Here is a 23,672-nt window from a genome sequence, read left to right as displayed (position 1 = left end):
AGGGACAAGGGGGGGGTCAGGGACAAGCCTGCCATGGGAGTGACCTGGATTGATTCCCGTCCTTGCACAGTCTCTGTAAAGTCCCTGTCTGTGAGGTGAAAGCACTAAAACTCAAACTGCTGCAGCCATTGTGGAATATCTTCCCTGGGAACTCAGGAAAAGGGGGTGCACGTGAGAGTGGTTTTGGGCCCCATATGGATGTGGGAAGCAGTTATTGCAGGACAAGCAGGGACACCCTCCTTGCAAAGGAGGTGACTGTCCTGCTCTGCTCTGCATGGGGGCAGCCTCACCTCACATCCTGGGGGCAGTTCTGGGCACAAGAATATAAGAAAGATCTAAAGCCATTAGAGACTATCCAAAGGAGGGACATGAAGATGGGGAAGGGTCTGGAGGGGCCATACAAGGAGCAGCTGAAGTCATTTGGCTTGTTCAGCTGGAGCAGAGGACACTGAGGTCAGACCTCACCAGGGTCTGCAGCTCCTCCCCAGGGGCAGCTCCGATCTCTGCTCCCTGGGACAGGGACAGGACCCAAGGAAATGGCCTGAAGTTGTGCCAAGGAGGTTTAGATTGGCTATCAGGAAAAGGCTCTTCCCCCAGAGGGTGCTGGGCACTGCCCAGGCTCCCCAGGGAATGGTCCCGGCCCCGAGGCTGCCAGAGCTGCAGGAGCGCTGGGACAGCGCTGCCAGGGATGCCCAGGGTGGGGTTGTTGGGGTGTCTGTGCAGGGCCAGGAGTCAGACTCGATGATCCTTGTGGGTTCCTTCGAGCTCAGGATGTTCTGGAATCCTCCAATCTCACACACGCCGGCCCAGGTCAGCTCTGTCCCCAGCAAACCCTGCAGGAGCTCACTCAGGTACATCCCTGTCCTGGGAGCACCGTGTCAGGGCTGTTCCATCAGTGCTTCTGAAGTCAGCAGGGAAAACTATCTCTGGCAAACAGAACGAGCTGCCCTTCATCTCAATGGGCTCCTTTCAGCTTCCCACTCTGGGATGAACTCTCAGGTACGTGTTAAGACCTTCATTAGCAGATGTCTGTGAAAATGGCTCAGGTGGGGGTAATTTAGACCTCTGCTGGTTAAATCCCAGCTCCCTTTAGCAAACATATTGTAGGAGATCTGGTTTAATCTCTTTTTCCCCTTAAAAATCGCATTTGCCTTTTGAGAAGAAGCAAGCAGGGGCAGGGCTGTAGGCAGGGCTCATGCTGCAGAGAGCTGAAAGGTGGGATAAAAGAGAGAATGGAAGAATATTATGCTTTTCTTCCTCCCTGACAGAGTCCCTGACACAGCTGATCCCTGAGGATTTGGGATAGAAAAAGGAATGGGGGATAAGAGCAATCAGGCTCACTTCTCGTTGTCATAGTAGAGCTTCCCGATGGCCCAGGCGATGATGATGGGAAAGGGGATACCTGCAGGGGAACACACAGGTGAGTCTCAGAGGTGCAAGGTTGCCACAAAACCACACCACAACGGGGTTTTCTCACACATAACCCCCCCAGTGAGATGATGTGTCCATGCATATCCCATCCTCCTGCTCCTGGCACCCTTTTTGCAGCTCTTTGTGTGCAAGAAGAACTGGAGCAGGGGATGGAGGGGGCATCACTAAACCTCGGGTACTGCAGGGTGAGGGGAAGCCTGGCACTCACACCAGCCAATGCAGATGAACATCCACTTGCGGAGCTTGTCTGTGGAGTAGGTGAGCACGATGGCCGTGTGCAGGTAGCAGCCCTCGCCAAACATCCAGAAAAAGTTGGTGACGTGGAAGTAATTGTAGGCAGCAGTAACCAAGCGGCACCAAACCTGCCAGGAGATGTGGAGCCTGTCAAGCTTTGTATCGCAGAGCAGTGATGCACAGAGCAGCACAGACCCTGGCAGAGCGACCAAACCCGTGTTTCTCATACACCTGGGTTGCCCACCAGCCAGCCTTATTTGCCCCCTGAAGTTGCTTTTGTAGCCACATCTTAGTGACTTCAAACTGAAAGAGAGTAGGTTTAGGGAAGAAATTTTCCCCTGTGAGGGTGGGGAGGCCCTGGCACAGGGTGCCCAGAGAAGCTGTGGCTGCCCCTGGATCCCTGGCAGTGTCCAAGGCCAGGCTGGATAGGGCTGGGAGCCACCTGGGATAGTGAAAGTGTCCCTGCCCATGGCAGGGGGGTTGGAACTAAATAATCCTTAAGGTCCTTTCAGACCCAAACCACTTTGTGGTTCTGTGATCTCCAGGGTACTCACACGCCCACCTGCTCAGGTGTGGACTCAGCCTGGCAGAGCTGCACCTACCACGTTGCTCTCGTGCACCTCTGGGTTCATGGTGAGCTGCACCACGAACCACGTGGCATTGCGTAGGATGAAGGCTGTGATCAGGTTCCAGTGGATGATGTTTCTCAGGCACCGGATGCTCCTGGAGAGGGGTGGAACAAGGCACCATCAGAGCAGGGGGACTGGGGACAGTGCTGTTTGTGGAGCTGAGTGTCTCTGTTGAGACCCCAAGGGTGACCTGCTGGGACTATGCCTTGGGTGAGGTGGACAGGAAGAAGACCAGGAGGTGGAAGGCACCAAGGAGGGCCTTCTGCCTCCATAACCAGGTGCTTTAAAAAGCAGCAAAAGAAAAACAACCCTGAGATAGGCAGGATCCCTCCAGCCTGGAGAGCAGTGGCTGTAGGGGAGGAGATGGCAAAGCACAGGGGCTGGGTCCACCCCGCCTGAGGTGACCTCAAAGGAACAGGGCAGCAGGTTTGTCACTCACCGCAGGCGCATGAAGAGGACAAAGGCCACGAGGAGGGCCCCCAGCGAAACACAGTGGCCCAGGTAGTTGATGATGATGGCGATGTGGTAGTGCAGCTTGCTCCTCCTCTGGCAGGGGGGACATAGGCAGAGGGTCAGCAGCGGCCCCAGTACCAGCACAAACCCACCTCTTCTACCACTTCACCTCCGGCAGCCGCACCTCAAATTTTGGGCCCTTTTTCAGGAAATTGGAGCCTGCCCGGGGACAGGCCAGTGGGAATGGAAGGAGATGGGACTAACGTGGGAAGGAGAAGCACTGGCCTGGTTTCACATCCCACTCATACCAGGGCAGCTCAGTGCTGGGACATCCCAACCCATCCTCTGGGGAAACCCTGCTACAGTTCAGCTGAGCTCACTGGAGTCTTACAGCTCAGTTCATCCCCCATTGCCCGCGGGTCGGCTGAGAGGCTGGGATGAATTTGGGCGGAGGGAAGGTGTGAGTGATAATTGAATTAATTGATCACTCCTGCTGTTAGGCACTCATCCAACCTGTGAATTAGCAATTAGGCGAGCGAGAAAACCATTCCTGGCAAGATATATCAGCATCTTAAATACCAGAGTTGATATTAACTGCAAATGAACAACTCATATGTCTTCTCCTCTGTTCAAGGGGTGGCTTGACCTACTCAGGGGCTTGTAATTCTTGTAAAAATCCCCATTTTTTTATCTCTTTCAGCTTCCTAAACATCTCCATTATTTCATTGCTGGCAGGGAAGGAAGGGGTTTTAACTGAGTGCTGTGTGAGGAGGGAGCTGCACAAGAGTGACAGGGCTGATCTGTACCCAGAGGCCCTGGGGAGCTCCCACTGACAACCCTCTTGGATTTTTAATGGAAACGGAAACAGGTGTGGCTTTATTTCTGATGAGGAATAAAAATGCAAATCCAGAAGGGGGTCATAATTGACACATGCAGCTTTATCACTGGCATGCTGCTGCATGCTCAGCTCTCAGCTCCCATGGGCCATTCCTGGCCTGGATGCTGTTGCCTTTCCAAACTCCATCATCTGTCCCTCACCCTCCTGCCAAGAGCCCAGGGACTCCCCAGCTCCTACCTCTTCACTGAGGATCTCCTGGCACTGGGAGTAGTTGACACGTGCTGCCCAGCTCCCATTAGCGAGGCATTCTCTGTAGCCATTATCTGAAAGAGAGGATGCCCATCCAAGGGTTAACACAGCATGGGGATGGGCACAGGCATGTGACCTGACTGTCACTAATGCAGGGCACTGGCATTAGGCCAGTGGCATTTTCTGCTTTGAAGACAGCTCAGCTACTGCCTTGGCCACAATCGAAGAACCAAAATCCTTGGAATATTTCAGACCCGCTCAAGAGCTTTGGGTCTGCACCAGCTCTGCCCTGGGCACTGGGGGACCCCAACACCTCCTCACCATGCACAGGGATGCAGCAGCAGCACCGCTAGTTAGACTCTTCTTCCCTTTCTCTCCGATGTTTGCTTGGGTGATCATGTGCCATCCCAGGATCTCTGCTGAGATGGCAGCATGAAGTTTCACTTCTCTCCCCGAATTAGGAGCTTTCTTGCCTCCCAGCGAGGACAGGCAAGGCTAATTGGGAAGGAATGGCCACGGCACCCCAGACACTCCGTGATTGGTGTCGGCAGCGGGATGATGCCAGCACTGGGGTGAGACTGGGCTTCCATTAACAGGAGACCGTGAACCTCGTCAGAGTGATGGGGTGGGAAGGGCTCACAGACAGGCTCAAGTCGCAATTAATGCAGAGAGGCTCCTACAGCCACACAGGAGGCACCACAAAGCAAGAGCTGTGTCCGTGCCATCCTCCACGGCTTCAAGAATGTGCAGGATGAAAACATTTATGTTTTTTGTGGGAAGCAAGGTGTTTCTTTCACCAAAACCAGCACTTGGGTGGTCAGAAACTCAACCTAATGCTATGAATGGCTGTGGGCACTTTTCATATGCTGTTGCTTCATCCTCTGCTCCCAGCATGTCACTGGCAGTGACAGTGCAGCCACCTGTGCTAGGAGGGGATGAGGTTCAAAGCCCCCCAGTCCTTGCTCAGCTGGGGGCTTCAGACCCCTGTGCCACCTCCAAGGGCAGGGCAAGATCACTCCTTTGCCTTTGTCCCCAAGATGGGGACATCAGCCCCCTCCTCCTCCCAGGAGGACCTGCTTATAAAGCTGCTTCTCTGAACCGATCCTCCCTGAAATCTGGAGTCTGAGGCGCTGTTTTCTCTTCGGTTGATGAGCTTTGTTCCCAGAGGTGTATTGTCACTTGTGTCCCAGAACCCTCGCCCGCCGTGTCCCCAGCAGTGCTGCCCCTCTTACTGGTGGTGTTGTACCGGACACCATAGAAGTACTCGGGGCAGGGCCGAGCCACCAGCTGTCCCACCGCGCTCCGGGGCCAGCACGTGCCGATCAGGTCCACTGAGGCATTGCACTGGGGACCTGCAGGGGTGAAGGGGACAGGGTTAGCAGAGGTCTGTAGATACAAAAATGCTGCTAGTGAGGATTTTCTTGCTATTTTCTAAGTCTGTGAGAGACTTTTCTCTCTCACAGAAGAGGTAGCAGAGTATGTAAACAACCAAACACCTGCAGCCTTGAGAAGTCTTGTTTATGGTATAGTAGAAAAATATTTTGACAATGGATGTTTTAGGATTTTAGCCAATAACCCCAAGGGGGGGCTGATCCTTGTCCAATTAGACTATGAAGAAAAAAGTCTATAAAAGAGTTTGTAAAATAATTAAATAAATCAATCTTTCTGCACAGTTCCTGCCTGCTGGATCTTCTCCTCCTCCTCCTCCCTACGGCTGCAGGACACGGTGAAATACCCTAGGGCCTAGGCCTGCAGTAATAGAGGTCTGTGGGCCACCATGGGCCACTTCCAGGCTGTTGAAAGGTCAGGATTTGCCTGGAGAGCTGGGGCTGCTGGATGAGCTGAGGGGTCACCACAAGCTCAGCCCCCAGAAAACCCTCATGGCAGACACCACATGGGGGCTGTGCAAGACTCGCAAGGGCTGGTTGAGCCATCCTGCTGGTCCTGTCTAAACTACAGGGCTAAGCCCAGTTCTGGCACAAACCTGGTTTTAGACCTGGCTTCCAAGTCCACTTGGGGTTCCCTGGATCTGGTCTCCCAGCCCTGCTCCTTCCTTCAGCCATCACTTTGGCGTCCAGCCCAAGAGCAGGCAATAAGCCAGACTTGCTCTTCCTCAGTGGTGTGTCCAGTCTGGTTCTAAGCCTCTCCGAACATCTCACACCTCCTGGCTGCAAAATCTCCTTCCCAGCCATTCCCGTTGGTCTCTTCCAGTCTTTCCCGGGTAGAAAACTCCAAAGCTGCTGCTTCTATTTCAGATTTCAAGGATTTGTGTGCTTTTCCCAGCTATACAAGTGTGCTAATGTAGGCATTAGGTAGGCCAGATTGCAGGCTTTTTTATGTATAATTTGTGTATATTTAGAACAACATGTACCGTAGCTAAATATGTCCCTGCTCCATCTCACAGTGAGGTCGGAAGCACAATGGCTGCAACATCCATATCCTACAATCCAAGACAAGCAGCAGATGGGTGAGCAGGAGATGCTGGAAGGGGCAGAGCTCAGTCCAAACCACTCCTGGGTACCAGAGATGTTTGTGCTGCTGGCACAGAGACAGAAATTGCCATTTCCTAAGACAAAACACCCCAATTCACAGCTCCTGGGTGTGAGAACACAGCGTTTCCCCTGCCCCTGGATTCGTGGTTGATATTTGAATGCCTTTCCCAAAAATTCCTGTGGATGGAGCTGACTAAAGAGTGGCCAAAGAAAAAAAGCAAAATACTATTGATGATGATGATGAATGTTCTTATGGAGGAATATTTTTTCACTGATTATCTGAAAATTTGGCTCCTTGTTATTTTGCAATGTTCTCAGAGAAAATTTTCAGGGCTTTCTGTGTCTTCTTCAAATATCTTAGCAAGGGAAAACAACTTCCAAGCATGTGAGCTGGGAAAGCATCAGAGCATGGTGAGTGTTACCTTCTGCCTCCCGTAGCTTGTAGGGAGAAATTAATTTTAACAGTGACCTTTGCTTTTAGCTTTGCTAATGTGTAGGGTTGCTGTGGCAACCTTCCCTTTAAGTTAACCGTTTTAAGCCTGTACTTTGTAGGAAACGAGGTGCCTTTAATCACGTGTGTCTGTGTCTTTCTGCATCCATTTGAATTTATAGAGCTCCTTCGTTGTTTTGACCCAAGTTTGACAGAGAAATAGAGGGTCACAGTTAAAAATTTTATGATAACATTCATCCATGTAAAGAAAAAACAACCAGTAATTACTTGAACTAAGGACAAAGTTAAATTGCAAGTGCTCTCTCTGTTAGCCAGCCAGGTGAGAAGCTGCGTGAATGTCTGGAACAGGAAAGGCTTCACTTGGCACAATGCAGCACAGGAAAATGGGCTTGCACAGTGCCAATGCCCACGGCAGCTCCTGCCACCCCTCCTGGGCACCCGTGGGGCTGAGCACAAACTCCATTTTCTCCACATCCTCTTGTGCTTCAGTTTCCCTGCTGCATTCCAGGGGCTGTTCTGGGGGACAGACAGAGATTGCTCAGGGAGGACAAACATGAAGAGTGAGGATGATGACTCTCCACCAGTAAAGCAAACCCACAGCAATGCCATTAATAACCAAACCCAAAAGAGACTTGTGGAAATAACGTGGCCAGACAGAGGTGCATCATTCTGTGATACGTCTATTCAAGGCTGGATTTAATATCTCCACCTTTCTCCAAGGCACTTGGTGTGATGCTGCTTGGCACTCCCAACAGAGTACGACAGGATCCCACCAGACACCAAACCCAGTAGGTCCCACCAGTCCCACCACAGGGAAGGTGCAGCAGCATCAGCAGGAGCTCAGCCCTCCTCGTCCCATGGGTCAGGGTGGTGCTGTGGAGTGACATTTGGGTCTGGGGCTGCAGTCAGATGAGGAAAGGCTCAGCCAGGCTGTCGGATGCTCCTGGACCTCTGCCTGTGCTTCACCCCTGTGCTGCCACTGGCAGCATTTGGAGCTCTCTCCCACCAGGTTTTAATCTAGTGGGGGGCTGTAATATTTTTCCTAGGCTCACACTGAGAAAGGCTTGATGAAGAAAAGCTGCAGAAAGCAGATGCTGCTCTTTCTACTCTCTCCAGCACACAGAAAACAGAAAAAAACCCCTCCTGATGGGGAAGGGATAAGTAAAGCAGTAAAGACAAAGAGTGTCATGAGGGCTGCAACATCCCCTTTGCCCAGCACAACCCTCTGCTGCAGCTCCTCCCCAGTGGCAGCTGGCATTTAGAGCAGTGTTTGGCATGGAAATGATATGTATCAGTATTAAATGCTTCCCTGCTCGGCGGCCCATCCGTGTTTGCAGGGGGATTATTCTCCAGGTTCTGCACACGTGTGCTCCAGCTTCTCAGCTCCACTGCTGCACAGGTTTGGTCTTTACAGACTTATAGCAAGAAAGGTCAATGAACTTCCTACCTGCACTCAATCCCCCTAGTGTGGCTTCTTCCCACACAGAAACATGGTGTTTGGAGGAGGAAGGAGCAGGCCCTGCTTTGAGACAGCGAATGTGGCACAGGGGAAGTCAGTCCAATCCCTTCTCACCCTATTGCCTTTGGGTTGTGCTGCTCTGAAGCAATATAAAGCATTTACTTTCCTCTGAAGAAAAAACTGTCTGTCCAGGGACTTACACTGAGACAACTCTATCACAATAACTGTCTCAGGGTAACTGTAGCAATCTCCCATCTGCTTCTATAAAACATCCTTCTCCAGCCTGCTTTCACCACTCGCAGAGGCCTCCCAGATGGCTCTGTGCTAAAGCCACAGAACTGTGCGAAACCCAGCAGGGTAGAGCTCTCCACTCCCAGCTAATCTGCCAAAAGATTTTGAGCAAATTTAAAGAGGATGGAGCATGTTTCTTCTGGTCCAGCAGTACCAGATGCGTGGCCACAGTGCTCTTGAGCTGGTGCCAGGAGGTCTGAAGTATTATCATACCATCAAGCCATTGCTGGGATGCTCTGAAGAGGAGTAAAGCAAAGGCTGTGCTGATTAACTGTGCTGGTAAGCACATCCTGCAGTACACTGAGCAGAACTGTGCACCAGCACAATGTCCCAGTTTGCTGCTGTGCACAGACACAACTCTGACCGGGGGAAGGGTGAAGCCTGTCTCCCCTTCTGCAATGCAAAGGGGCCAGGAAAGATGATGGAAATCTGAATTACAGGCTCATTCCTGTGGCTGGGAGTGATGGGGTTATTTATCTAAGGTGTCTCAAGAGGCTAACAGCAGAAAGTTGTTAACTCATATCTAACTCATTAACTCATAACATAACTACCTGTCCTGAGCTCTCATTCAACCACAGTTATCTCTATCCAGCCCTGATGTCCTCTGTGACCGCATTACTGCTGCTGCCTCGAGCCTCTGGCTCCCTGAGAGCGTCCCCTGTGTCTCTGCTGCAACATTTGCATTTGGCAATCAGAGCTTCATCTCCACATCTAATCAAAATACAACTCACTGTGATGCCTGATGCATCAACTGCAGCCAAAGCACAAAAAGCTCTTTGTCCCTCCCAGGCAGCTCCACCACAGTGGTGAAGCACAAGCAGCCATTTCACACCTTACTGCCCCAAAACAAGGGCCTTTGGGGGATGCTTGTACTTCCAGGTGCTGATGTGCCAGGGAGGGGTGGCTGGGTCCAGCTGTGGAGTCACTCGGATGTTAAATGCTTGAGTAGCACCTTGAAGCATTGAGGGAAATGGCACTGGGGGACAATTTATATTAAAGTGGGGTAGAAATTGGGGTGGTGGAGCTGTTTGCCTTCCCTCTGGGCAGGGGTGGGTGCTCAGGATGGCTGGGAGCAGATGCGGCTACCTCAAAGTAGATCCTTGCTCACACCCTACCTCCAGCACTGCTTTTGGCGGCATTGGGGGCTTCTATTTACCTTCGTAAGACTCCAGTCCTTAAAAAATCCCTAGAAATCTTCCCAAGCATTCAAGCTCCACGATCCTTGGTGTAAAATAATTACCCAGGCTATTTAAGCATTATGATAGCTATGAGTCTTTGTAATGAATTTTTGGCTTGTTGCTGTAAATAAAAGGCACCAAACCTGGCTTGTGCTGTTCATATCTGATGCATCTGCTCAATGTTGTCACTTAAGATGGTCCAGGTGCAGCTTTACAGCTTATATGTATATATGTATATATGTATATATGTACATGTATATATAATGTAGAGGGTTGTGTTTGGGACTTACCTTGTTCTCCTGACATGAACCACGGAGTGTTTGGAGTTGTGTTATAACCAAGGGTGGCAGGAAGTGGTTTATTCCCTGGGGTTGGCTGGGATTTGGTGGTGGGTGAGTGAAGCATCACAACCCCTCCCTGGCAGAGTTTTCCCAGCAGAGCCTTCTAGTTTGGCTACAGTTGAACAGAGCCTCTGGCAGCGACTTCACTGCTTCCAGTCCAAAGTACAGTTTAACTGCTGTAGCTGCTGCTCACACTGGGATGTGCCAGGACGTAGTTTCCTACTGGAAACCCTCATCATCTTCCCTCCTCCACTACAATAAAATCTATGAATATCAGTGAGGTGCTACTGACATCCCTGTTTCCCAGATGATGGAGCAGAATGGCTTTATCGACACCAGTATATATTTTAACCATTAGGATTTTCCATATAGATGAGAGTTTTGTTTCCCAAACCTTCCCAACACTGTGTATCTCCCTCAAGTCCCTGCCAAGACTCATTGCTGCATCTCTAACCCCTGCTCAGCTCCTTTATTAATATTTCTGCCTCGGTGGGAGAGATGCCAATGAGACTGAAAAGAGTGGCTGATGTTAATTTGACCTTTATGAATTTAAATTCCAGGCTCACCCCAGGGGAGTCAGTGAGTGAATGAAAGAGCAGTGGCACGGGGGCTGCTGGAGCAGCGTCAGCGCTTTGGGAGCTGAGCTGGAGTGGGTGGAAAGGCTCTTGGTCAAATTGTCACCCGCTGTGAAAGGTGTTACCAAACTTGTCTGATAGTGCCTGTGAAGGATATATTCTCATCACTCACTGCTCCTCAGCCACAGGATTTTGCTGTACCTGGAACAATTAGATTTGCCTTATTTGATGCAAAGCTAAGCCCCCTTTCCCCCTTGAAAAAACCTTCAGTTAAAAACCCCCAGACATTTCTTTTTTTCTGCTTTGCTTTGGTGCCACTTTTCTTTGCTTTAGGTGAACTGGCATTGGCATGAAACATTTCTTTCCTGACAAGGAATTTTCTGTGCTCTCCTCTCTCCTGAGCACACACATGAGATTGAGAATAAGAATTCATTGTGATAACAAGCTTAAAGGAGTGGATCGTGCAGCCAGGACCAGAGGGGGATGTGAGCAATTGGTTGGCAACTCCTTGGGCTGATCCAGGCTTGAGAGCTACAAATGGCAGAACAACCCCTTGAGAGTGCTCCAAGCTTGCTCCGTTAGAGTACTTTCTGCTGAGCTGCTTTGGAAAAGCCTCGTTATTAATTAGGAAGAGCCTTTCCCATCTGCTCAGATTTCCCCTTCCTTCCCCAGGGAAGTAGTCCTGCAGCTGCAGGGAATGCTTTGCCCTGGTGGATGAAACGACCTTGTCCCTCCCTGATGGACTTTGTGGCAGGGCGAGAAGCAGCTGCACACAGATCCTGGGGACTTGAAATCATCAGCCAGAGGAATCCATGGTCTGAGTCAATCCATGGGCTGGGAGCCCTTGGGACAGCACCTATCCACCCCAGACAAGGGATGCTGATCCTCATTGCATTCAATTTCAAGCCTGATCTGAGACTTGCTTGGTTGCAGATGCTTGGGGGTGCAGCTGACCCGGCTTCCTGAAGGCACCATGTTGACCTCAAGTCCAGCCTGATATTCCCTCTTCACTGCTACTGTGGGAGGAGCTTTCCGATGGAGCATCCAGCTGTGCCCCTGTGTCCCAGTCCCGCCCAAAATCAGGGGCTCACTGAGAGGAAGTTTTGATGGATACCTAAACTATGAAGTTGGAGCATCACACCTGTGCAAAGAGCCTGAATTCCTGGGGATATCACCCTGCACTGCGGACTTGAAGGAAGATGGGTAAATCCACGGTGATAAGATGGGTAAATCCACGGTGATAAGAGGGCAAGACAGGAGAGCTCTGTGAGGCTCAGCTGCTCCATGTCCTGGGATGAGAGTTTGCACCACCTGCACCCCTGAGCCTGGAAAGCATCACCCCAGTGTGCCTCCACCCCACTGCCACGGCAGAGACCTTTCCAGCTCAGTGCACATGCCCAGAGAGCGCTGGCACGCTGGTGACATCACTGTCGAGCCACACATCCTCCTTAAAACGGAGAGATTAAGGGACTGCTGACCAGGGAGAGCAGGAGAGCCCATGCTGGGCTGTGCTTCGGAGGAGGGAGGCTGCACACAGGCACAAGGCAGTGCCTGTCCATGCATCCAGCAGATCCCCTGCCGAGCCACGCGCTGGGGGACTGCTGGGCTCGTGTTATCAGCATGTGTTATCAGCATGTGTCATTTCCCAAGGGTTGAGAAGGCATTAACAAATTAAGTCTCAGGGCCCTGCTGCAATTCTAATTAGCATCATCCTAACAGCTCTTCATGTTAAATAGCCTCAAATCAAAGTTTCCAGTTTAGTAAATATCCCTCCGCAGGAATCACTGACTCCATCAGGCAGGGCCTAAATGGACTCCAAGGACCAGGGCTGGCGCTGAGTTCTGCTTCCCAAGCAGACATAAGACAATTAGTTTCACCTCTACCTTTTGTTCTAAGCCCCCTCCTCCAGCTGGAAGTGGCTCTCACGTGTGCCAGCCCCACCCAAATTAATGAGTTGCTCAGGAATTGCAGGTTGGATGTCTAGAGACAATGGACAATTTGCAAATCTGAAGCCTCATGTTCTCTCCTCTGCCGGGGAGATCGACAGTGAGGTGCACTAAATCCTGCTTGGATTCAGGCTGATAAATCCCCACCGAGCAGAGCCCAATCCTTGCAGAAAGCAGTGCTCGGTGCTTGAGGATGGTGGTGATTCCAGGGCAATCCATCAGCAAACCACAGCACAAATTCTCCCCCCTTTCTGACCTCTCCCGGGGGCTTGGGAGGGTCCAGCAGTGGGTGGAAAAGGCCATGAGCTGGGCAGGAGGATTGTCTGGGACCTGCATGCTGCCCTGGGTCAGAATTTATCACAGCTTAACACGGCCAAGGACAGGCCCTCACTGAGCAGAGTGATGAAACCTTCAGCGAGCAAAGCACATGAGTGAGGACCAAGTTTCTTGTCCGACCAGACATCGAGGCATTGCCATTCCACAGGCAGCTTTGCTGTCCCCCGGCTTTCTGCCTCCACCTCTTGGGCTTGGGATGCTTCTTGCAGGGCAATGGTAGCCTGGGTTTGGCCAGACACTGGATCAGCTGGTGCCAAGACGGGATTTGTTAAGAAAGAGCTGTTAATGCTGCTGTTAATGGGTGGTGGGCAGCCATCCCTCAGCTCTGGGTGCTCATGGCCATCCCTTAGTGCCCGGTCCCGCGGCCATTCCTCAGTGTCCAGTCCTATGGCCATCCATCACCCTGACAGTGAGTTCCTTGGTGCCCTCTCTGATTCTCATTCAGTCATGGAAAATCAACACTGCAGCATCCCAGAGCTGGGGAGGACTTTTCTCCTTGTCCCTGTGAGCTCCACTCCCTCTCACACTTCTCCTCCTCCAAAACTTGTCACTGAACCAGACCTGTCACTGCTGAGGTGACATCCAAATCACATTCTGAATATAGGCTAAAAGCCATTTTTGGCACAAGCCCTGACCTGATTGGATCGAACCCATGTACAATGCTGAGTAGGCATGGGCTGTCCGTGACCCTGCTGCTCCCACCCAGCAGGGCTGAGCCAGCCCTGGCCACAGCCATGTCCCCAGAAGCTCTTTGTGACTGGTGGCCTCCCAAAGTGCTCAATGGCACCTGTGTAGGAGTGCTGGGGGACAGAGGCTGGCTGAGCCCTGAGCCATGGTGGCCACACTGCACTGGTGATGTGGTCTCCACAAAAAGTCAAAACCCCCAGTCATCATCCCTGGGCAGGGGGATGGTAGAGGGGTGGACATAGGGGCCAAGGTCCTGGTGTCCCTGGGCATGGCAGAGAATAGGCAGCCAGCCCTGATGTCTCTTTGTCCATCTCCCTTCTACCCAACAGACATTTATTTTCTTTGTTTTCATCTCTTCTGAGATCTGCACTTTCTACCTGCCTCCACTGTCACCCTGCAAAGAGGCTGCAGCAGCACCAGCAGAGGCCTGTGATGCAGCCTCTGCACATCCCACCTCCCCAAAAATGATCCATGCAGCAGCAGATGAGCCCAGAGACACCCCTGACACCCTCTTCCACCCCAGGGGGTGGCTCGAGTGGGCTGGGGATGGGGGACACTCACCAGTGTGGTTGGTGACGGGCGGCAGGCTCTCACAGTACTGCTCCTGGATGGAGGCTGCCACCGGGCTATCCCAGAGGAGAAACGCCTGGATGGGGAGAGAGCAGGCAGGGGCAGGGTTATATGTGCAATATGCTGCTTCCCCCTCCCCAGATGCCTCCTTGGGTCAGAGCTGAGCTTGCCCATGTCTTGGTGGGTACTACCCCCAAAGCTGCACAATGGACACGTACCCATTTTCAGGATGGTTTCCCAGGGAAACTGTGCTGAGGAACTGCTCACCCGCTGATCCTCTCCTGCCTCAAACACCCCCCTCAGCAAACCCTCCTGCAGCCCTTGCTGAATCGTGGAACCTCTGCTATTTAGCATTTTAATCAACACTTTTGGGTTTTGCATCTTTGAATCCTGAGAGCAGACAGGGGAAATGATGAGCCTGACACCATGCTCTGATTTTCAATCCCTTATTGAAATCACAGCCTTGTAAGCTGTCAGTGGGAAGATGTTCATACACGTCCTTAAGGAGATCTGATCCACAGACAACCAGATCTGGCTCAAGCCTTTTTTTCAGGAGAATTGTCAGCAAACAGCAACATTCCCACTGAGTCAGAAAGCACTGATCAGGATCTACCCAGCTCTGCTAAAACTCTGCACGAGGAGCTATTTTGGAAAAATGATTATTGAATTATTGTGCCTTTGCAGGAGTTTGGGGAAACTAAAAGTGAGAAAGGCAATTGCCGGGATGAAGGCATTGCAAGGATGGCAGAGGGATAGTGCTGTTGGTCCCAGGGCACACCAGGGTGCCAGGTGAGGGAAGGAGGGGACCTGATATTTTGCAGAACACAGATTTCTGCACAAGCAGCTGCCCACTCTCTCCTCCAGCTCAGAGAAGGGTGACACAGGCTTATCCCCTCTGCTCCAGGCACCAGCACTAATGGTGTATAAGGCTCAACTCCACTTCTTTCACCTTCAACGACTGAGCAAACTCCCTGGAGACAAGTCACTGATTAAATGGCAGAGCTGCGCCCCAAAATACATCACATACAGATACATCACATACAGACCCCTTGGGAAGAGGCCCTGAGCCTGAAGGCAGGAATGGCTGCACCCTCCCCTGCTTGCAGGCAAGCTCCCAGCTCCTTGGGGAAACAAACTCTGCCTTCCCCATCAGCCAGGCTGATTCCTAGTGCCTGAACCCCCTTCCTGAGTGCCATTTACCTCCCAAACTGCTCTGAGCAGGCAGAAGATGTTCCTCCTCTTGCCCTTGAGCCGTAGAAACACTGTCTGCTTTGCTGGCACACCCAGCCATCCCCATGCCTTACCAAGGCATGAGCAGAATTTATTCACACACAGAGACAAGCTCAGCACCCACTTGCTCTTTTCCAAACAACTGTTTACTGCCTTGAGAAGCTGGTTTTGACAGCAAGAGAGATGTCAGGCAGACATATAAATGGAGCTGAGAATAGCTCCCTTGTTGTGACTGCTCCAGATGGCACAGGGGATCCGGCAGCTCAACCCTGCCCCAGCGCGGGCGCTGCTCGGAGCTCCTGGGTGCTGGTCCTGCAGGAGCCCAGCACCTCCTGAGTCTCCTTTCAGAAAGCTGAGATCCCCCAGCCTCCAGACAGGGAGGAATCAAGGTGTAGGGGGTCTGCTCCCCTCCGTGTTTATGCCTGCAGCTGGTGCCCACCGGACCTGGTGGCTCTTGGCATGGGCAGCTGGGACAGAAGGGTTCTGCCCAAAAGGGGCTGGGATGGTTCATCCACCTGAACAGGCTTTCAAGTGTTAATTGGATGTGTTTCTCCTAATCCCAGCCTGCTCCAGCCTGGCAGTGCCCATTCTCCTTCCAGACACAGGGAGAGGTCTTGGCGCTGAGCAGCACATGGACCAAGCCACGGCCAGAGAGGGGTGTGGATGGAGCAGTCACTGGCTCTTTGCAGGCTTTGTAAATGAGCTGAAACAGCTACAGGAGGAAGAAAGAAAGGAAAAAAAGGATCCCCAGAACAGAACTAATACTAAGAGCTTCTTTACCAGGCTCTGAGTCTTGTCTCACACTGCAGTGTGGCCAAAGCTCTTGACAGAGGCAGAGGTTTTGTCCCGCTCCTGTCAGCCTTTTGAGGGGAATAAACAGGGGGAGGGGGCAGCTGCAGGGGGATTTGTCCCAGTCAAAAACATTCTGATCTGGCACTTGCTGGTCACTCTCTCATCTGCTTTGCTCTTTGTGGGTTACTGCAACCCCTCCCCATGCTTTGCAGAGAGAACAGGTCAAAGCTCTGTCCTTGAAGAGCTTTGTGTGCCAGAGCATCGCTGCCGTAAGATGCCACATGGTGCCCAGCAGGGCCTGGCCTGGCCGGGCTGGAGCCAAGCTCACCTCAAGAGCCCTGACACGGCAGTGGGTCGTGCTCGGGCCAGAGAGGGGCCGTGTCCCTCTGCCCTCCCGGCCCTGCCTTCACACAGGCCATGGCAGATCCTGCTCTGCAGGCAAGAACACCTCTATGACCTCCCTCAGCCTGCCAAAATCCTGGGGAGCCTCAGCTGAGCACGCAGCTGCCCGGGAAGGAAGGCAATCTGCTCCTCTGGAAGCAGCCACTTCACACAGTGCTCCCAGTCAGCCCGGGGAGCTGCTCCCACAGGGATAGAGGATGGTTCTGCTGGGAGCTGCACAGGCCTCATGAGGGCCTGCACTCGCAGCAGCTTCTTCTCCATCAGGAGCCACCAGTGTCTCCCCTGCTGCTGCCTCAGCATCTGCCCAGCTCCCTTCCAGGCCCTGTTTTATACACAGGGATGGTTCTGGTTTAACCTTGGACCTCACAGAGCACTGGCTCCTTTCTTTCATCCCCACATTTTCTGTAGCAGGACCAGCCCCCCACCCCAGCCCCAGTCCTCACTGCACAGCTCAGACACCAAAACCTGACACTGCTCCCATGTTTCCTGCATCCCACACACAGCAAACATCTGCTGTGGTCAGTGTCCCACCACCCACCATGCCAGGGCTGTCCCAGAAGGGAAACTGAGGCATTGAGGACCACCTGCCTCAGGTCACTCAGGTTGTGGGGCACCGTGTGGGGCAGATCTCTGTGATCTGGACACACCAACCACATCCTGGTGCCACCAGGGCTCCAAGAAAAACACGGAGGTTTTTTGGAGCTGTACCTGTGCCTGTGAGGGGACAGGGTGGTAGGTGCTCTCAGCCAGGAGATGCAGCACAGTGACTGCGCCAGCGCCAGCTCATCAGCACTGGGGTCTGGCTGCTGCTGTGGGGGTGAGCAGCGCAGTCACACACACATGGCATCAGTCTTTGTGACCCGCCACTGACCTGGCAGAAAAATTCAATTAATAACAATTAGGAATTAATGTCCCCTTGCGGTGCTTTCGCTCTACAAAGTGATCCACGGATACTAATTAATACATTCACATCCAGCTGCAACATCACCCCCTGCACTGTGCTACCCAGAGACAGGCCTGTCCCCCCTGCCCTGCTATCGTATTGCCTCAAACAAGAGGGGATCTGCACGGCAGGAAGGGCTGACAGCTCTGAGCACGAGATAGATGGCTCATAGCCTAATTAGCAATCTCGGAGGTCCAGTGCCAAGGGGCTGTAATTGGAGAGCGGAGTGATTAGTGGGATTGAAGCCTGGGACAAAGCCGTGGGAGACAGGGGCTTTGCACAGAGCTGGGGAGGGCAGTGGGAGCAGTGGACAGTGATGGCCATGGTGACCTTCCTGGGAGGGGGGACAACACCGGCCGCCCTGGAGTTGTCCTTGCTGTAGGGACCTCTCTGACCCACCAGTGCTGCTCCCTGGCTTGGCTGGGCTTGCTGCCCACTACAACACTTGGCGTGGAAGAGGAAAGACCTCCTGGAACACACGGGCAGGGAAGGGCTGAGCAGCTGCTGCCCTGGACCTTTGCTGAGGTTCCCCGGGGCATTAGGCTGGGATGGAGCCTGTTCTTGGCTCTGAGCCTGCAGCAAAAGGTGCCAGACTTTGGGTGTTAAATACAATGAGTGTTAAAAGAGCTGGATGCCAACCTCGGATGGCAGAGCAGCAACAGTGGAGCGGGAAGGGAGCAGCACATCCTGCCAGGACCGCAGCTGGTGGCTGGAGGCGGCCTGCAACAGCCTGACTGAAAGGGCTGCCCCTCAAATGTGCTCGGAGGTGCCTCCAACCCACCGTGTCCCCTGCCTTCCCTGCAGGGCATCTCTTTGCCTTTGTCTCCTCTGACTTCCAGGCAGTTTTCTGCAGCTGGGCAGCTTCTTACGTGCTTCACCTTGAGGGCTTTCACTTGGAACAGTTTCATCCTCAGTTCAACCCACAAATGAAATCTCCAGGCAGTATCTGGTCCATGAAGGACCCTCTTTATGCCCCTGTCTCAGACGTGGCAGGAACCTGCTTTGCTGCCCATGATCTCAGGGTTCCTCCAAGCCCCTCTGCTGCCCTACCAAGCCCCCGTTGCTCCTTCATTGCTTTTCCGAAGCCCCATCCCAAGCCCTGTCAGCATCAAGGCATCAAGGCAAAGCTCAGGCAACGGAACAAGGCTCAAAGCAAGAGCCACGGGGGCATTTTCTGTGGCTGATGTTACTCAGGGGGAGAGCAGGCAGTGAGAACATCTCCATCTGGCATTAAAATCTGCAAGTTTATTAATTTATCCATATTAGAGGGCCAGTCCCTGTGGTGTGTAGACAGGAGCTTTGGTGAGAGTGTTTATTCTGTTTGGAGTATCTCTCTGAGTGTGCTGGATGCAGATCCTAACAAAAGAATATCAATCAGGGCTAAATGAATGCCCTGTAAAACCTGATTTATGAGAAGTTAAAGGTTTTCCTGGATTAAGCTCTGGTCTCCCTCCCTTGCCATAAATAATTCTGACTTCATTTATCTGTGAAGAGAGACATGGATTTTTGGGGGCTAGTGAATTACTAGTGGCATTTGGGTATTGGAAGCTAAAGGCACAAACAAGCTGGGGAAGGGGACACAATACAGGCAGCTCCTATGGGATCTGTGACAGGCAAAGGCTGCTGAGGAAGATTGGAGTGATGGATGCAAGCCTGGGGGAGGGCTGTTTTTCTAAGGCAATTGTATTAAACTCTCCTGCAGATTGTACATGTGGAACTCCTGTGCATTGACAGGTATTTTCATTTTGGGATTGGACATTTTTCCCTCCAGCTCTGTCCCAAAACCCACATCTTGACTGCTCCAAACCCCCTCCTTCACCCATCACCTTTTTAGGGTTGCGCCCTGGGATGAACATGCACAGTTTAGCTCCCCCATCATTTTTTTCCAGTTTATTTGCATTCACAACTCAGGAAAGCTTGGCCACACCAAAGCCGCATCTGCCACCGCCTTTCCAGGGTGGATAGTGCAGATTTCAGGGTGGATAGTGCAGATTTCAGGGTGGAAGAGGGACTGTGACATGCAAAATGCCAACCCCCTTTGCCCTTGGCCATCGGAATGGAGGCGACTGCTCCTGGGTGGGTGGCTGTGGACAAAGCAGGACACCCTGCAGAGAAGGAGGGTCTTTTTGACCAGCTCCGAACACAGTTAGGGAAAAAAGGAAAAACAACAGATTGGCCCCGGGTGCGTTATTCCATCTTCAGAAAGAGCCACCCTCGCCTGAGTGACAGCTCTGGGGTGTCGGACAGTGGCTCCTGGGCTCTGCTTGGTGAGGGAATCCCATGATTTGGGGGTTGATTTGTGCTTTCTTTGGGTTCAAAAATTGTTCTCACAGACAAAGCCATGGATGCCTCTCCAAACTGCAGACTCAATCGCAGCTTGAGCTTGTCACTTGCAACGAACTTCTGGGCCAGCCTTGTGCAGGATTTTGGGTGAGCAGAGATGGATTTCAGGGCAGGGTAGTGCAGGATACTCTCATTGTATTCCTACATATTCATCCTATGGTGATGGAGCAGCTATTCCGGGAACAGGCTGTGCCTTTTCCATTCACTTCTTTGCTGAAGATGCAAAACCACAGGGATGATTTCACACCCACTGAATCAACTCCAGCTTTTAAGGAAAGTGAGGACTGGAAGAGATCCCCAGGGTCAGCATGTCCTGCGACTGCAGCTCTGCATCTTATGCAAGGATTGGAGCATGGAAGGGGCAAGGGCTGGGTTTTGGGCTTATTGCTGCTGGAGGTGGTCAAGTGAGAGGGGAAATTATCCCACACCTGGCATCAATCTCTGATTTTTCATAAAACGCTTTTGCAGTTTTATCAGCCCCAGAAATATCACTGGTTCCTGACACAGCTGCAGGTAAGCTGGTTTATTTTAATCAGTTTTTTAGTTTGTTTAAATGACTTGCAGCATGCCAGGGAGCACTTGGCAGCAAGTCTGGCTGCCTGTCTCCTAGTCTGTCTATCTGACCCCCTGAGGGATGTCTATCCAGTAAAGCAACACGGGCAAACCGATGCTAAAGTGGAGATGCTGGCCAGGTGCATGGGGAACACCTAAACTGTGCCAGCCCAGTATCTGAGCTCTGTGCTAGAGCTGGGCTGCTGCAGGTCTCTGCACTCACAGGCTGGATGCTGCTGCAGGTCCACCTGGATGCAGGGATGCACTTACTTACAGCTGGGTTTCATGGCCCTTTAGCCCATGCTGTCCCCAGGAGAGGGTTGGGATTGTTCTGGAAAAGGGTCTGAGTTTTGAATATATGTATTTATATGGAAAAATAGACAGCTTGACTGCAAAGGGGGGGAGTGTTGTAGATTGGCTGTTTCCTTTTGGAGCCATCTGGGAGAGGCTTCTCTTTGCCTGGACTGGTTTTTGTGAGCCCCTCCCAGTCCCAGCCCCAGCACAGGGGTGGTTTTGTCTCAAACTCTGGAAGATTTTTGAGGACTTGTTGCTCCAGCTTCACGAGGAGAACATCCTTGGGGAGCATCTGGGGATGGCGAGGGAAACCCTGAGCCTAAGGAGCTTTGACAGACGATGGGAGCTGTGTCTCAGCCAGCACCTTTGGGCTTCTTTTGGACCACTTTTTGCTCACAGTGCTCAGGAGCTGTCACACTCACATGGCTGTCCCCACCAGAACCTGACCTTACTGCACTGGGTCTGTGCTGTCCCCACACACTGGCCAAGAAGGACCTGGGCTGGGGGAAAAGATCCTGCCCTGTCTCACCTTTGTTTCTTACATCAGAGCCAAACAAAATCTGAACCAGGGAATATAACAACAAAAGAGCTCCTATAAATCCTATCAATCAGGCTTCGTGGGCTGCAGCCATAGGAGAGAGCAGCTGCTCAAAAGAGGAGCTTTTAGAGGCAACATCAACTTGGCAGGGAGATCTCCTGCTGCACATCAGCTCTTCTCATCACTTAGGTGAGAACTTTCCTGGCACAGAGGTGCAGCTGATGGGCACCGTGAGGTGCACAGTGGGGTGAACAGTGGGGAGCACAGCCCGCGGGGTACGAGCCACAGTGGTGCCAGTGGGGAGGGCTGTTATAACTCTGCTGTCCCAGCTGGGCCACTGAGACACCATTCTGCAGCCAGCCAGGCAGATTTGCTCTTTTACCACTCCTGACACAGAGGTTTTATCAAAAACCTGATCATTTTGTTTAGCTGCCATTATAGACTTGTTCAAATAAAATTCAAGATTTCACTGGAAACCTCTTCGTCTCGTTTGTCCAGGGTTTGGGATTTAAACGCGCTTTGGGCTGTGAACTGTTCCCCCCTTGATGAGCCCTCAAGGAGGAGGAATATTGCTTCTGACAAAGCATTTGCATGTTTTGCAGAGCTGCAAAATTAGCAGTGGCTACAGTTCCACAGCGAGCAAATTAGAGAGGAAAAGTCTTGTGCTTTGCAGGTGCAGAGGGGAAAAGGAGAAGATCCCTTAGAAAATTAATTATGGGGGTACAGTTGGGCTCTGCATTCGTGTTGTCCACATCCATCACACCCCCGGAGTGGCCACCCTCTCCCAGCAGCCTGGGAAACTGGTGGCAGCTGGTTTCACTGGGAGGTACAAGGCTGGGAATCCTGGGCTGAGCTCAGGAGGACCTGGCTGCAATTCTCCCCCACTTTAATGATCCTTTCACTCACTTCAGCCCCCCTCCCCGACAGTTTTTGAGCATGACGAGCTCTTGCCAAGCCCAGTGCCTTGACTGTAGGAATTCTCCCGAGGGCCCTTTGTATTGCGGTTTCTCTTTTTACTTTTCCCTTCAAAGAAATTGAAAAGTCACTGCGGAGAAGGCGGGCGGCGCAGGGCGCAGGGGTGATGGGGAGGAGGCAGAAGGGCCCTTGTGGGAGAAGAGGACTTAAAGCATCTTACCTGCAGGAGGAGGAGGAGGGCAGGACGTAGGCTGGGCACCATCCTCAGCTGCCCCTGCGCCCAGCTCCCCGGGGCATGGCTGGCAGCGTCCCCGCTCCTGCTGGGCTGCTTCTGCCGTCGGGGAGAAAATCCTCGGCTTCCAGCGGAGGAGCGTGGCGGGTCCCCGCGGGGCTGCGCGGAGAATGCGCGTCCTTCTGCGTCCCGGTCCTGCCTTTTATAACCTCCCTGGAGCCGGTCCTCCGGCTGCCCACCTTCCAGCTGGCCTGGCGACGGGCTACATCCTTCCTCACCAGCCTCCCACTCCCCCTTCTCTCCCTCCTCCTCTTCCTCCTCCCCTTTTCCTTCCTCCACCTCCCTGGAGCCTTCCAACTCTATCTGATTTTTTTCCCCCTTTCTCCTTCCCTCCCTCAGCATCACCAGCAGAAACTTCCCACCGGCCCAGGGACCGCCCTCCCGGCTCTCCTTGGAGTGGGGTTTCTCCTCTCCACCCCTCGCACTCCCATGGTGCAGCCGCTGCGGGGTCTCTCCCGCGGAGCCTGGGGGTTTGCCTTGTGTCTGCAAAGGGTTTGGGGCTGCAGTTTGCCGGGGATGAGGGGGTGAGTGGGTGTTACGCATTTGGGCATTTCACTTCAGGGCTCTGGCAGAGGAACTGGGACAAGGCGAGGCTTCCCCCACCAGCCTTTGCAGCCACTGTGCAAAATGGATAGTGAACACGAAGGGAGGGCAGAGCCCCTTTTCTCGTCTACAGGGATGGGGGGAAGGCGTTTCAGCCCTGCCTTGTGAGGGAGATGCTCCTGAGAGAAGGAGGGGGATGTGGGGCAGGTGGATGCAGGTCTCCCACGCAGCGGGGCTGTGCAGCGCGGCTTCGATCAAAAGGGCGGTCCCGGAGGCGGTGGAGGAGCTGCTGGGACCGTGCTTGATGGGTGGTGGGAGGGGCAGAGGTGATGGGGCAGGAGCAGGGGGGTGCTTGAGCTGATAGAGAAGGGGGAGGACAAGTGTCCTGGAGAGGGTGGGGGACAGTGGTGTGGAAGAGCCGGGACGATGCTCCTGAGGTCTTGGATAACGACATTTCCCTTCTCCCCCAGCATAATCCTCAGGCTGTAAAGGGTCTCCTGTCATACCTCTGTGTCTCAGCTCCTGCCGTCCCCTGGTCTCCTGGGGAGGGATCCCCACACCCCTGCCTCTTGGGGATGCCATGGTCAGGACTGGGTCCATCCCTGAGCTGGATGAATTTCTGGCTGGGTTAAACCTGCTCCCCCAAGCCAGGGCAGTTTCAAGGCATG

General features: G+C 52.8%; 1 protein-coding gene across 2 annotated transcripts in view; it reads right to left on the bottom strand.

Moving 5' to 3' along the window:
* The window catches only part of CRHR1 (corticotropin releasing hormone receptor 1), a 30,517-nt gene extending 7,805 nt beyond the window's left edge, over window positions 1-22,712 (bottom strand). The window contains exons 1-8 of one of the 2 annotated variants that reach the window (XM_032091659.1): window positions 22,390-22,712; window positions 14,152-14,236; window positions 5,067-5,186; window positions 3,823-3,908; window positions 2,734-2,840; window positions 2,268-2,388; window positions 1,640-1,793; window positions 1,342-1,402 (exon numbers count right to left, since the gene is read on the bottom strand). In XM_032091659.1, coding sequence (XP_031947550.1) covers window positions 1,342-1,402; window positions 1,640-1,793; window positions 2,268-2,388; window positions 2,734-2,840; window positions 3,823-3,908; window positions 5,067-5,186; window positions 14,152-14,236; window positions 22,390-22,431 — 776 coding nt within the window. In that variant the 5' untranslated portion in view covers window positions 22,432-22,712. The remainder of the gene's footprint in view (window positions 1-1,341; window positions 1,403-1,639; window positions 1,794-2,267; window positions 2,389-2,733; window positions 2,841-3,822; window positions 3,909-5,066; window positions 5,187-14,151; window positions 14,237-22,389) is intronic. The other variant, XM_032091660.1, reaches the window with a different exon arrangement.
* Window positions 22,713-23,672: the final 960 nt, after the last annotated feature.

This window comes from Corvus moneduloides, chromosome 26 (genome assembly GCF_009650955.1).
Source record: "Corvus moneduloides isolate bCorMon1 chromosome 26, bCorMon1.pri, whole genome shotgun sequence".
NCBI classification, from domain to species: domain Eukaryota; kingdom Metazoa; phylum Chordata; class Aves; order Passeriformes; family Corvidae; genus Corvus; species Corvus moneduloides.
This window is presented reverse-complemented; position numbering and strand designations above follow the sequence as displayed.